At 33.0% G+C, this 15,859-nt stretch overlaps 1 protein-coding gene across 1 annotated transcript in view; it reads left to right on the forward strand.

Annotated features, from left to right (window-relative positions):
• TARS3 (threonyl-tRNA synthetase 3) overlaps positions 1–11,765 on the forward strand; it is a 31,461-nt gene extending 19,696 nt beyond the window's left edge. The window contains exons 12-19 of the mRNA XM_012542831.3: positions 644–806; positions 1,592–1,729; positions 2,368–2,445; positions 2,534–2,634; positions 6,275–6,379; positions 8,699–8,771; positions 9,089–9,203; positions 10,654–11,765. Of these exons, the coding sequence (XP_012398285.2) occupies positions 644–806; positions 1,592–1,729; positions 2,368–2,445; positions 2,534–2,634; positions 6,275–6,379; positions 8,699–8,771; positions 9,089–9,203; positions 10,654–10,802 (922 nt within the window). The 3' untranslated portion in view covers positions 10,803–11,765. The remainder of the gene's footprint in view (positions 1–643; positions 807–1,591; positions 1,730–2,367; positions 2,446–2,533; positions 2,635–6,274; positions 6,380–8,698; positions 8,772–9,088; positions 9,204–10,653) is intronic.
• The last annotated feature ends 4,094 nt before the right edge of the window (positions 11,766–15,859 follow it).

Genomic DNA, 15,859 nt, shown 5'->3' on the forward strand with positions numbered 1-15,859 from the left:
GAAAACAATTTTTAAAAAATTTTTATTTGAATTTCTTCAATCAACTAGCATTTATTAAGCATCCATTGTGGTGTCAGGCTCTGGGCTTGGCACTGATGATTCAAAGATCAAAACGTGGAACAGTATCCATTTTCAGGTTTTTTCTATTTTCTCTCTCTCTCTCTCTCTCTCTCTCTCTCTCTCTCTTTTTTTTTCTCTCTCTCTCTTTCTCTCTCTGTTTCCATTCATAGATAAGATGATTATGATGACACTTGACTCTGTTTGAGAGAGAGCTTCAAGGCTAATATATTAAGAGGCTTATTTGAAAGAATGGGCTCTGAAAATGATAGGTTGTAGAATAATTGGGTCACTAAGAACATGGAGTTATATCCTTTCTCTATTTGTTGAAACAATCCACTCTGAGGAAGAGGAATCTTTTTGGTTTTATATTTGATATGGCTCTTTTCCCCTCAATTTGATGCTATGACATACAGTTCAGTAAGACTCATAAGAAATGGATATCATAATCTTGTTTGTGCTCCTGAAGAGGGTTAGGGAATTTGAGATTTCCATATTGAATTCCAATTTTAGGCAGATAGTCTTTAAAAAGTTATTTTATTTTTCTGTGCTTTGTACAATTTTCATATAATTGCATTTGTCTTAGTCTGATGTTTGCTCATCGTCCACGTTCCTGGAGGGAAATGCCTGTCAGACTAGCTGATTTTGGAGTTCTTCATCGGAATGAGCTGTCTGGAACTTTAAGTGGTTTAACACGTGTCAGACGATTCCAGCAGGATGATGCACACATCTTTTGCATGATGGAGCAAGTAAGCAAAAAAGACAAAACCAAGCTGAATCAATGGAACAGCAGTCTGTTCTAGTGTTCACCTCTTCTTCTTTTTTTTTTTTATCTTCAGTTACCTTCTAAAATGATAATGATTTAATTTTAATTGTTTTAATTGAACACATGGAAGAATTTTATTCATGTTTAAATAAATTATTTTTGTTTTCCTAAATTATCTATAATTAATAGCTCATTTTCTGAGATAGAAATATCAATAATAATGAAATTGTGAAGCATAGAAAGATTGACATACCTTAGTAGAGATTTCTTAGAAATTTTATCTCATAAATGTTCTGTTACTTTTTATGTGCTTAAAACTAACTAAAGTCTCTTGAATAACAAGTAATTTTTACTTATTTAGTTTTACTCATGTCCAACTCTTTGTGACTCCAATTGGGGTTTTATTGGCAAATATACTGAAGTGGTTTGCTGTTTCCTTCTCCAGCTGGTTTTACAGATGAAGAAGTTGCAGCAGATAGGGTTAAGTGACTTGCTCAGGGTCACATAACTAGTGTCTGAGGCCACATTTGAGCTTAGGTCTTCCTGACTCCGGACTGGTACTCTATTTACCATACCACCCAGTGCCCATAAGTAATTTTAGTAAGGTGTAGAATTTTAGTAAGGTGTGATCAGATGCATTATCTGGGAACATACTGCAGTTTTTGACATTTTTCTATTTCTAAAGTATTTCAGTAGTTTTGAGAGAAAAAAATAGGTAGTAATGTTTAAGAGTTTCTATTTTAAATTCATCATTTGGTTAAATTTCAGATTGAAGAAGAAATGAAGGGATGCTTAGAGTTTTTACAATCAATTTATACAGTATTTGGATTTTCCTTTCAATTAAATCTTTCTACACGGCCTGAAAACTTCCTAGGAGAAATTGAGATATGGGACCAAGCTGAAAAGGTACAAACCACAAAAAGTTTCCCATTTCGTTTTATGTTAGTTCCTTGTGAATCTTCATCATTTTGTAATAGAATTTTTTTAATTATAATGTTTTTCTTGTTAATCAATTGCAGTCTTGGATTGCCACAGGCCAGTTGGCTTATGGTTTGTCATACACACCATGGAAATTTACTCATTGGTGGATCACCAATATAACATTTTTTATTTATTCAAGCTTTAAAGTAACATAAAGTGCTTTTAAATTAGAAGAGTTGGCTTTAAAATATTTATTGTATAAAGTCTTTTCATGACCAATTTAATTTTTTTTTATGTTTAAAAAACTAAGAATAGAGTGCTTATTACTTTTTTATCATTCAGCATAAAATTATTAAATCTCATAAGTTAGTTTACTTTGAATTATTTAAATTCTTTATCTTTTTTCTAGCTAAAATTTTTACTGTTTAAATTTGTTTTTAGGAATACTAAATTGTATTAAAATAAATATATACATAGAACAATTCAGTGATTCTTACTTAACTTCATAAGTGATATGCATATTCAACAAAATATTTTTTGAAGCATCCTGCATAATATGTGGAAAAAAATAAAAGTACAATGTAAAAAAGGGTTACAATATTCTCTCTCTCTCTTAATATTAGCAACTTCAAAACAGCTTGCAGGAATTTGGAGAGCCATGGAAATTAAACCCAGGAGATGGAGCATTTTATGGGCCTAAAGTAAGTAAAGTAAAATTACTTCTTAAATAGCTTATGAGATATAGGTTGAAAAATTCTTGCATCTTACAAAAAATAATTTAATTTACAGATTGACATAAAAATCAAAGATGCCATTGGGAGGTACCACCAATGTGCTACTATTCAGCTTGATTTTCAACTACCCATCAGATTTAACCTTACATATGTTAGGTGAGTATTTGAATTATTGTAATGTTGATTTTAATTGTCATTTGAATGATGTTAGTAACTTTGTTACTTAATAAAACAAAAACATTAAACTGGGCCTATTCTTCACTTGATAATACGGAAAAAACCTAATAAATGCTTATTTTTGATTGACTAGTCTCAACACTTAAAATAGACATGTCAAAACTAGCCTATTTTCTTTTCTTCCACTTCATCTCAACTTAGTGATAAACCATAATAGCATATTTTCTGTCCCTTAAACTTACAAACTGAATTGTTTGATTATTCTTTATACAATAGCTTTTTATTTAAGATATATGATTTTTACATGAAAACATTTCAATGGAGATTCCATTTTCATAAAATTGTCATATAGACATGTTAATTTGAATATTACTCATGAATTCTTTGTATAATTTGTTATACACAGAGCTTAGAATTATGACATACCTTAGGGGGTCAGCTAGTCTAGACTCATAATTTTACATATAGGAAAACTGAGGCCAAGAAGAGCTTAAGTTATATTATCAATATTCTTCTTGAAATGAAGCAGCCAAATGTGGGCAGCAATCCAAATTTAGTCAAACTAGACCAGCAAAACTATCATCTCCCTAGTCTTGACCACAATGCTTTTCTTCATGCGGTATAAATTATATTAGTAAAATTCTGATTAGAGCAGAGTATAGAGTATGACTGTCATCTCCTTATATGTGGATTTTGGACTTTTCAATTCAACCTAAGTTGTATTAACTTTTTAGACTTTCACATTACACTGTTGTTTCAAACTGAGCTTGCAGTCCATCAAAATGTCAGTAATTTTTAAACAGGAACGGCTGGCTCACTCTTCTGATTTTTGTGAAGTTGATCTTTTTTGAATCCAAATACAAGATTTATTGAAGTTCATCTTATTATACTTAGCTAGATAAGATCTTTTAGTATCCTGTTTGGCATCACACAATATGTTATTTATCTTTCCAGTTTGTGTCATCTGTATATTTGAGAAACATAACCTTTATGCTTTTTGAGAAGCACAACCTTTGAGAAGCATAACCTTATGTCAAATATGTATCCCAGTCTGCTGGAAATATCCTTCCAACTGGATTTCAAACTATTAATGTCTGCTTCTAATAGTTCAACTATCCAAATCCATCTGATTAATATTGTCTAGCATACATTTCCCCATCTTTTTCATCTGAATAGGCTGAGAAATTTCATCAGATATTTTGTGGAAATCTAAGTCAGCTCTTTCTATAGCATCAGTGTATTAACCTTGTCAAAAAAAGAAAGAAAGAAAGAAAATAAGGTTACCATGATCTACTCTAGACTGATGAATATAGTACTATCCAAACAAACACTGAAAGAGAATTTAGGAAATCAGGAATGGTAAAAGACAAAGTAATATGACTTTCATCTTTATTCCATGTTATAAACATTAAATAATTTGCAAAATCCATTATTGTTTTCTTTGTTTTATGGCTCAGGAATACACATTCTCTCCTTTTTTGATAACAGAAGTGCTAGAAGGAGCCTATAAAAATAGCAATTTGAATTTTAAAACCCCTGACTCATATTCTGTGTATTTTGTCAATGACTAATTCCATAGTGGTTAGAAAATTTGACAGGTGTTCCATTACATAGGAAAAGTATAATGTGGAGAGTAAATGAATGACAAAGATGTCAAATCCTAGCCTCCTTGGGCTTCAGTTTTTTCATCTGTAAAATAAGAGGTTTGTACTAAATGTCCTTTGAGGTCTCTTACCAGTCTATAGTTCAACCTTCCTATGTCCTTAAATTTTTGTTCTATATCTTGCTTCCCCTTTTCAGCCAAACTTGTTGAAAAAAACTCTCTACTCATTGCTTCATCTCCTCTCCTCATAAGCTCTTCTAGACTCTCTACAATCTGGTTTCTAACATTATCACAACTCAAACTACCTCTCAAAAGTCATTAACGATCTCTTTTAAAAGGTCAGATCTATTGGCTTATTCTTGGTCCTCATCCTTCTTGTCTTCTACAAAGCATTTGCTAGTGCTGAACATCTTCTCCTCTGGGTACTTTTTGTGAATTGCTCTTCAGGGGTTCTCCATAAATGTCTAACTGTTCCTTTTCAATCTTCTTTATTCATTCATCATTTATGCCACTTCTAACTGAGGCAATGAGGGGAAGAGGGGAAGGAGCAACTCCAGACTCTATTCTAAGCTCTTTTCTCTGTTGATTATCTCTTTTATTTTTTAAATAATAGCTTTTTATTTTCAAAATACATGCAAAGATAGTTTTCATCATTCACCCTTGCAAAACCTTGTGTTCCAAATTTTTTCCTCCCTTCCCTCCAACCCTCTCCCCTAGACAACAAGTAATCCAACATTGGTTAAACATTAACTATCTCTTTATGACCTCATCTGCTCATGTGGGCTTAATCATCTTTATGTTAATGTCTCCCAGTTCTATATTTCCTTCTTACTCACTCTCCTGAACTGTAGTCTCATATCACCAATTTATGATTTGACATTTTGAACTGGATTGAAATATTGATATCTCAAATTTAAGAAATCCCAAAGTGAAATTATTATCTCCCCTGACAAAATTTAGCCCTCTTCTGAATGTTCCTTTTTCTGTCAAGAGTAATCTCATCTTTTCAGATATTTAGGTATGCAATCTCAGTGTTATTCTCTTCCCCTTTCATTCATCCCCCGTATCAATTAAGCTGCTAAATCTTATCATTTCTACCTCCACAACATCCCTCAAATATCTTCTTCTCTCTAATCATACAGTTGCCATCCTAATTCATATTCTCATCTTTACTACTTCATCAGCCTCTTAATTGGTTTTACAGCCTTTTTTCTGGTCTCTTCTTTCTCCAATCCATCCTTTACCTATCTCCTAAACTGATTTTCCTGTAGGGGGTATTTGACCATGTTATTCAGTAACTCCCAAAATTTCCTCTTACCTGCAAGATCAATATAAATTCCTGTGACTAACATTTAAAGTTCTTTATAACTTGTCCTCAGCCTACTTTTCTGCCCTGCTTATATATTTCTTCATTCCATGCAAACTGTGGTCCAGCCAAACCGGCGTATCTCTCTTGTCTGTGCATTTGCCCTCGTGTTTTCCATGCCTAGAATATACTCCTTCTTCACTTTGTCCTTCAGAATCCCTAGATTACTTTAAGTAATAGTGAAATAGCACTATTTCAGCATGAGACCTTTCCTGATGCCCCTGGTTGCTAATGTTTTCACCTCTCTCCCTGGTTAATCTGTAAGCTTTTTGAGAGTAAGAATTAGTTTCACTTTTGGCTTTGTATCTCCAGAACCTAACAGTGCCTAGCACATGGTAGGGATTTTCTAAATGTTTACTTCTTGATTGACTGAATGGATGGAAAAATTTTAAATTACTTATTACTGCTTTTTTATTATGAGTTATAATAAAATAATTATTTTTTGCTTTTAAATTATATGCTGGTGTTCTGAAATGTCTCAGACTTTTTTCATAGAGATCCATTTTTCAAATAAAATACAGTACATATATAAAAGTTTTAGTGAATATCAGACACCTATCATTTATCTGATTTTGTAGAGGAGAAAAACTGGAAGAATATAGTTACTAATTAAGGAATTTATGTCTAACACTATATTTTTTTTATTTCAGCAAGGATGGTGATGATAAAGCAAGACCAGTGATAATTCACCGAGCTATTTTGGGATCAGTAGAAAGAATGATTGCCATTCTTTCAGAAAACTATGGAGGAAAATGGTAAATAATAGAGAAAAAACTTTTTTGATTGAAAATGTTACTGCTATCATTTATTTTAAAATTACCTTTATTTCCACATGTATTCACTCTGCTCTTCTACCCTGCTCTCTTCACACTATTTTATCCAGAAAGCCATTCCTTACAACAAACATAAACAGAAGGGATAAGGGAGAAGGGAGAAGCAGTATATAGCAAAACCAACCAACATATGAACCAAGTCTGATATCATATGATAATGATATCATTATCCCCCATCTCCCATCTTTGCCAAAAAGGATGAGAGATGTATTTTTCCATCTCTTTTCAGGATTAAGCTTAATTATTATAATTACATAACAGTCTTTTTCTTTTTCATTCTTTCTCTGTCCTCCCTCTCTCTCCTTCCTTCCCTCTATTCCTCCCTTTCTCCTTTCTTTCCTTCCCTTTCTCCCTTTGTTTTTCTCCTTTCTTTCTTTTCTTCTTCCTTCTTTCCTTTCTTTCTTTTCAAAATCTTCCATCCTTCCTTTCTTTCTGTTCTTCCTTCCTTTTCTCCTTCCTTCCTTCCTTCCTTCCTTCCTTCCTTCCTTCCTTCCTCTCTTTCTCTCTTTCTTTCCTTCTTTCTTTCTAATTATTGCATATTGATTCTGTCTACTTTACACTGTATTAGTCCATAAAAGCCTTCCCATTCTATTCAGAATTCTTCATAGACATCATTTCTTGTGTGGCCTACATACTATATTCATATACTGCAATTTATAAACAATATATTTTTTTAAAAGAATCTTATACACACATGTAAAGAATCTTATATACCAGCTGACAATGCAGTGTATAGATTTTTTCTTTTTATTTTTTTATTATTAAAAGCATATACATGGGTTACCTTTCCAACACTGATCCTTGCATAACCTTTTGTTCCATATTTTCCCCTTCTTCCCCTCACCCCCTGCCCTAGCTGGCAGGTAGTCTAATATATGTTAAATATATTGAAATACATGTTAGACCCAATATATGTGTGTGTGTGTGTGTGTGTGTGTGTATGTATATACACACATATATAGTTATATAGTTATCTTCTTGCACAAGAAAAATCAGATCAAGAAGGAAGAAAAACAAAAACTGAAAAAGAAAACAAAATGCAAGCAAATAACAACAGAGAGAGTGAGAATGCTATGTTGTATTCCACAGTCTGTTCCCATGGTTCTCTCTCTGGGTGTCGATGGCTCTCTTTGTCACTACACAAGTGGAACTGGTTTAAATCATCTCAATGTTGAAGACAGCCATGTCCATCAGAAATGATTGCCATATAGTCTTCTTGTTGCCATGTAGAAACTCATTCTATTTCTTTCTTCCCCTTCATCAATAAACTCCTTGTTTAGCCTTCATTATTCTGGAAGTCCTAACAATTTCAGCAGTTCAACAGTATTAGCAGTTTCAGTTAACAATTGAAATTGGAAGTCAAATTGCCAAAAATTGAGAAGTGAATGAGAGAGGAAGAAGTGGAATTAACAAGTAGAGACAACCTTTTTTAAGAGTTTAACTAAGAAAATGCAGAAAGATAAGATTCTAGCTTGAAGAATGGAAGGCTGTGAGAGTTTTTTTTTTAAAGGATACTCAGAGTTCTGAGTCTGTAGGCAATAAGATAGGAATTAGTAGATGGGAAGAGATTGGAAAGAGATGATAGCAGAGATAATTTGCTAGGGAATATGGGAAAGAATGATGCTGAGGGCACATTTAGAAGGGTTGGCCTTGGAAAGGAGAAAGATCACTTCATTATCAGAGATAAGTAAAGAGAGAGAAAGGAAGAAGGATGACAAGGATTTTTGAGATGAAAAGAAAAGGGGGAGTTTGTATTAAATAGCTTCGTTTTACTCAATAAAATAAAAGGAGAATCCTGAGCTTTAACCTCTAGGTGAAGGGAGGGAGAGATGTGGAAGATTAGAAATAAGTAGAGAAGGTCTGGAACAGCTTCTCTGGGGATTGGAATGGGGAATCAATCAGGGAGCTTTCTATCAGGCTGCTTCCTATCTCATAGAGTTGTTGGAAAAAGAATTTTCAAATATAAAGATTTTGAGGTATCAGCTTTTCTAGTCTTTCTTTATAGCAGTACTTTGTGGCCTTAAATCAGGAAGAGGAAAGAAGTGGATGACAGAGTGATCCAGAGATATGTATTACATTAAAAATAAATTAAAAATTAAATTGAATTGAAATTAGAAAATAATCTAGAACCAATATAAGTTTATTCTAAAATAGCTTAAAGAATCAGCCCCATGTTTATTATTTAAGTTTGCATAAATAACAAGAATGTTCTTTTAAAAATACATCATTCCTATTTTTCAGGCCTTTCTGGCTGTCTCCACATCAAGTAATGGTAATCCCTGTAGGGCCAACTTGTGAAGACTATGCACTACAGGCAAGATAAAAAGCTTTCTCTCATATGTACTAGATAGTGATAACTTTGCCCTATATTTTCTCATAATGATTTTTGAATGCTACACAATTAAAAATTATTATATTAATTAAATAATTGGGGACATAGTCTTGGTTCTGAATGGAATAAATCTGTGTAGTAATAAAACAAATTAATCACCATGGGGCTTAGGTGCTTTTTAAGATTTTTTAGAATCGTGCTTATAATATTTACCCTGGGGTATATTCAACCTACATTTTGCATACTTTCTATTAATACAAATGTTATAATAAAAAATTTGTCTGAAATTTCCCCCCTAGATATCGAAGGAATTTTTTGAAGCTGGATTCATGGCTGATGTTGATCTAGATCAAAGCTGCACATTAAATAAGAAAATACGAAATGCACAATTGGCTCAGTATAATTTTATTTTCGGTAATTAAAAGTTTTTATATATGCCTTGCACTCTGAGTTATATATTTTTAATAAGGTTAAGAATGTTTGGAAATGTATTAGAATGGTATTAATCTGCTTTGAGTTTGGCTTCAAATCAATAAAAAGGCAAGAATAAGGGTATTTAATTTTCCAGAGATTTATTCTTGCATTTCACTGACCAATAAAGTGACCAATAATTGACCAATTAAATGACCAATAAAGTGATGAGTATGGCATCACTATTTTACTATGTGATCATATCTTGGATTTTCAAAAAGCAGTTTTGTATTAAATAGCCTCTGAGACATTGTTTGCTTTTTTTCTTGGAAGAATGCTTACATACTTTTTATATGCATGCTATTACTATTCCATTGATGAAGAAAATTATTTAATAGATATTAATTCTTTAAGTAAAAACTTTTCTATGAATCCAAATTCCTTCATTTTAGTCACTTTATGGAAGAATAACATACTTGTTTTGCTTTTCTTCACTTATAAGAAATTTTATGGATTGGACTAAGGGGTAAAAGTGGGAGTATCAATTTAAAATAAAGATGGTTCAAATTCAAAATAACATTTGTTTAACAATTAGGGAAAATAATTATTTAGGGAGTGATTGAATGCGAACCGTTGGACTTAGTTTCAGCATTATACATGATGCAAAAGTAAGGAATTTCATTTGTATATCTGTAGATATGATGCTAGTTCCTGTGAAATTTTCAAAAGTTCTTTTCTATTAAAAATAACAAAAATAACTAGCCTAATATAACAGCAGCTTGGCATAATGGATAGAGAGCTGGGTTTGCAGTCAAGAATCTTGAGGTCCAATAACCCATTTCTGACCTTCTGGCTTTATGATCTTTTCTAAGGTAATTAACTTCTCAGTGCTCCAGAGAACTATCTTAAGATTATAAATTATAGAGAAGGTGCTCATAAGCTTGGGTACAAATCATTTCCTTGCTAAATAATTTTCCATATCAATAATCTCACAGAGTTAATCAAAATATAAATATATGACATAATTTATGATATCTGACATAGCATCATCCCAAATGTTTTTCAACACCTTCAGGATATTTTATACTGGTGGTATGATGGTTTTAAGGGTTTGGAAAAAGATACTTTATCTCACAGAACTTATAAAGAAAAGTATAATGTTATCAGTTTTAAAAGAAAACACTCAGAGGCAGCTAGGTGATAAAGTGAATAGAGCATCAGCCCTAAAGTCAGGAAGACCTGAGTTCAAATCTGACCTCAGACACTTAATAATTCCTAGCTTTATGACCATGGGCAAAGGTACTTAACCTCAATTGCCTCAGCAAAAAAGAAAAAAAAAAAGAAAATACTCAAGATAAAAACATTTTGTAACTTGCTAAAATGGCTAAGTTGTTGACTAAACTGTTGACTAAAACCAGAACATGCTTTTTTTTTTCCCCCCCTCTTTAAACAGTGGTTGGAGAAAAAGAAAAAATAAATAATGCTGTAAATGTTCGAACAAGAGATAATAAAATTCATGGAGAGGCTTCAGTAGTTTCCACCATTAATAAATTGAAGAAACTAAAGGAGTCGCGTACATTAAATGCAGAGGAAGAATTTTGAAGTTCCTGTGTTCTACTGGCCAAGCCTTAAGACACTTTCTAAGACTTGAAGATGGAATTCCTTTCCTTAGCTTCTTAAAATTTTACTTATTGCCAGAACTTTGGACTTACCCACAACAACAAGACGTTGGCAGAAGGGAAAATGTTGTATGATTTAAATTTCAATACCTACTATTCTGAAACAAAAGTAAATTATGCAGGTGGTTTAGTTAGCAATAAAAGAAGACAATTTAGGGAAATTTTCAAAGAAAAATAATGCCTTGGTGTGTGTTTGTTAGAAGAAGGAATTCATTTCATTGAAAAGAAGGAAAATAATGGCAAATACAGTGATTTAGTGATGTTATTACTAAGGGTTATTTAAACTTTTCAAAAGACAGATGAATTTAAAAGCCTGTGAAGTTCTGGGATATGCAATGACAATCTAATTTTATTTTGAAATGATATTATTATGTCAAATATTTTATGGTTATTGAACTATGTGGAAAACTTTTTCTTCAGAATTCAGCAAATAATTCACACAGCAAATACTTTGGACTTTTTCTTGTAGATATTCTATACAAAATTTTTAAAAAATGGAATCTGAATGACTCTTGGATTTCCCATTATTTACTTTAAATAACAGAAAACTTCAGAGTAACGTGTATGCAGGAAGATATATTGTTACTCTCCATATTGCATATATTAGAGATTTGTTTTTTTAAGAAAAACTCCCTTTTTTAAGAAAAATGAAAATAAAATGGCATTACATTTAAATTACTTTATTAAACACCCTAGTAAATGCTCCAAAAAAGCATTTTCTCAATCAAATTATCTTTGATTAAATGACAGTCAGCTTATAATTTTCTTTTTCAATAAATCTATAGAAAAATAAACTGATTTCAGGATATATTGAAGAGGATATGTCTACAATTCTACAAGTGGGATACCAAAAAAAAAAAAAGGAAGACATTCTCTCCCACAAAAAGTCTGTAGTTTTATTAGAAAGATAAACTATAGCATTCATGAAAATTTTAATAAGAAGCTAATTATGTGGAGTAGAAAATAAGGTCAAAGTTAGAGAAAATGGGCTAGAGTTCTCTTGGGATATTTTTCAGTAGAGTTGGAGTTTGGGTTGGATATTGAGAGCTAAATTGCATTTTAGATTAATAGGAGTGGGAAGAATCCTAAAATGGAAGAATGACATAATCTGTGAGAAAGAATAATGAGTTCCCTAAATAAAGCAGAGAAAATTCATGTAAGTAGAAATCTATCTGGATATGTAAACTGGGACCTGATTAAGAAGGCACATGGAAATCAAGGTAAAGGAATTCATATTTTCACAAGAAAGCACTTTAACCAGGATCTATGGCAGGCCTGAAGGATATTGGGGTAATTCTTATATATGTATATTAAGAGGTACTATGGTACAATCTTTGGATTGGTATTTAATATATTTTGAATTAATTAGGTGAAAGTTATATACTTTTTTTTTCTTTTTTGCAAGACAATGGGTTAAGCAACTTGTCCAGAGTCATACAGCTAGTAAGTGTTAAGTGTTTGAAGTTGGATTTGAATTCAGATCTTTTTGACTACAGGACCAGTGCTCAATCCATTGCATCATATAGCTGCCATAGTCTATCTGGCTTTTAAGAAAAGACTTTGAAGAATTTATGCAGTTTAGAATGCATTTTTGAAAATCTGCTTTTTTCTTTGCCTGGTTTTGTCATTCTTACCACTAAGTTTATATACTATAGTATCATAGCTTTAGAGCTGGAAAGGAATTAGCTCTCCTTATTTTATAGAGGAGAAAACTAAGGCTTATTTGCCTGAGGTCCCTTGGCAGTCAGTGCAAGAGCCAGGACTCAACTAAAATTCCAGTGCTCTTGAGACTACACTGTAGGATAAGGGAGACTTTTGGTCTTGTTTCAAGTTACTCCACAAATTATCTGTTTATTTTGGAGATGTACAGAGCCAGTTCTTCCTGTCTTCTCCTTCCTTCTAAATCAGTAATCAATCCAATGCAAAATTGTGAAGTCGATAGAATTTATCTTCTTTTTTATTCTCTCTTTTACAATGGTACCTCCTTTCTTTACCAATTCTGAGACCTATAGGTCTCTTGCTCTCTTCTCAAATAAAATTTAAAAGTATATATTTTCCTTATCCTCTTGAAAATCTGTTCTCAGGAAATACTCTGTCAAGTCACTTATATTACACTATGATTTTATAGTCAATGTGTTAACCTCTCAGTTATGCTTTTGTATTTAGGCATGTATATAATTGTAAAATGAAAGACAGTATAACAGGGTTCTAAGAACTCTTTGGTTTTCTGAGTTAAAAAGAACTTGCTTTGAAGTCACACCCTTATTACCTGAATAATGCCAGGAAGTCACAAATATATAAAACGTTAAGTAGATGAGAACCAACAAGATCTAGTCCAATTCCATTATTTCAAAGTTAGGATGCAAACCTAGTCAATTTTATCAATGAAATTCATCTATATTCTATGATACTATTAGAAGTCATTGAATCACAGTGAAAAAGACCTCAGAAGCCAACTGGTTCAACTCATTTGAGGAAAATGAAATTAAACAGCTCCCTTGGAGTCACATAAAAATATAGAGGCAGAATCTGAACTCCTGTCCCCTGATTCACTTTTGAACACTAGTGCTCCTTTCACTGCACTTTGTCAATCTCAGAGATTTTAATGCCATTCCCACCTCAATTGTTCCAACACTGTTCTTATGTCAGCCTCTTAACAGAATATAAGCTCTTTAAAAAAAAAAAAAAAAAAAAAAATATATATATATATATATATATATCTTTTTATTTTCAAAATACATACATGGATAATTTTTGACATTCACCCCCTACAAAACACTGTGTTCTAATTTTTTCCTTCCCTTCCCCCCCTCCAGTCAGCAAGTAATCCAATATATGTTAAACATGTGCAATTCCTCTATACATATTTCCACAAATATGCTGCACAAGAGAAATCAGATCCAAAAGGAAAAAAAAAGAAAAAATGCAAACAATAAAATGAATGAAAATACTATGTTGTGGTCCACATTCAGTTCCCATTGTTCTCTCTCTGGGTGTGTAATGCCAGAGAAACTGAAGCAAGGCAGCGATTGGTTTTTAATCATTTTAATGTGAAGATTTTAGACTTGAGTTTTGGCTAGCTGGCTTTATGGGATTCTTATCCAAAGCATTCAGAAGTGAGGAACTACGTCAGGAAACTTTTATAGGCTATAGGGAAAACAAAGGCAGATGGGGGGGTGGGGCGGGGAAGCAAGGATACTGGGTGAGTGGACAAGCCATAGAGTTCTAGGAAAGGATCATAACTTAGTCCTGACAGGATAAGGATCGAGATAAGAAGGGAGAGAGAGGGTAGGAGACAGTGAGGTGAGGGGCAATACTCAAATGGAGGTGGAATTATCCCAGCAAGGGTTTAGATAAGGCACCTGGAGTTTTATGATACAATGGAATGTAAAGTGGCCAAAACTTCCAAGGTTTTTCATGACTCAATTTCTCCCAGTTCTAATGGCAAGGAAAAAAGGAGTGAAGCTATAATTTTAATAATTCAGGGCATAATATGTGCAGATGTTTTCATCATAAGACTATTGGAACTGGTCTGAATCATCTCATTGTTGACAAGAGCCATGTCCATCAGAATTGATCATTGTATAATTCTGTTGCTGTGTATAATGATCTTTTGGTTCTGCTCATTTCACTTAGCATCAATTCATGTAAGTTTCTCTATGCCTCTCTGAAATTATCCTTCTGATAATTTCTTATAGGACAATAATAACATTCCATAAAATTCATATACCATAACTTATTCAGCCATTCTCCAACTGATGGACATCCACTCAGTTTCCAGTTTCTTGCCACTACAAAAAGGGTCACAACAAACAATTTTGCACATATGGATCCCTTTCCCTCCTTTTTATGATTTCTTTAGGACAGAGGCCCAGCAGAAACACTGCTGGATCAAAAAATATACAGTTTGAGAAGTTCCAAATTGCTCTCCAAAATAGCTGAATTAGTTTACAATTTCATTAACAACATATTAGTGTCCCAGTTTTTCCACATCCCTTCCAACATCTTTTCCTGTCATTTTAGCCAATTTGAGAGGTATGTAGTGGCACTTCAGAGTCTTTATTTGCATTTCTCTGATCAATAATGATTTAGAGCACCTTTTCATATGACTAGAAATGGTCTTAATTCTACCTGAAAATTACTCAGTCATATCCTTTGACCATTTATCAATTGGAGAATGACTTTAATTCTTATAAATTTGAGTCAATTTTCTATATATTTTAAAAGCGAGGCCTTTATCAGAACCCTTGAATGTAAAATTTCCTTCCCAGTTTATTGCTTCCCTTCTAATTTTGTCTGCATTGGTTTTGTTTAGAATAGAAGCTCTTGAGGGAAGCCCCAGTTTCATTTTTGTCTTTATATTTCCAGCACCTATCACGGTGCTTTGTGTGCAGCCAGGTTTTAATGTTTACTGAATTGAACTGAATCTTTGGGAAAGAGCAGTCCTTCAAACTTCTGAAGACTTTCCCAAGAGAGGGAGAAGAAGGGATGTTAAGGGGAAAGTGAGATTCACTCAGAAGAAGTTTTGGTTTTTTAATGTCCTTTTACAAATATATCTTTCCTCATGCTCCTCCCCCCGTAGATAAAACACCCCCCCCCCAAAAAAAAAAAAAAAACCCTTATAATAAATCCTCAAAGCTCAGGAAAACTAATTCCCACATGGCTTATGCCCAAATACGCCTATTTCCCCAGGGATTTGGTGGGTAGCTTCTCTGGCAGGAAGTATGACAAGTTTATCATAAAATGGCGAGTATTCGACTTCTAGAGTTATTTTTCTTTGCCGTTGTGCATTTTGTTGGTCCTGAACCATCTGTTTTAAAATGTCTCACATTTCAGAATAAATTCTCACGTCACTTCTCATCCCATTTCTCACAACACATTCCTAGATCTTTAGTTCTCAGTGCGGGGGCCACTCTACGAAGAGCTGCTATTAAATCTCTTTGCCTCCTGCAAAGATGTCACCCCATCACGGCCCAACAG

Source organism: Sarcophilus harrisii, chromosome 2, assembly GCF_902635505.1.
Source record: "Sarcophilus harrisii chromosome 2, mSarHar1.11, whole genome shotgun sequence".
NCBI classification, from domain to species: domain Eukaryota; kingdom Metazoa; phylum Chordata; class Mammalia; order Dasyuromorphia; family Dasyuridae; genus Sarcophilus; species Sarcophilus harrisii.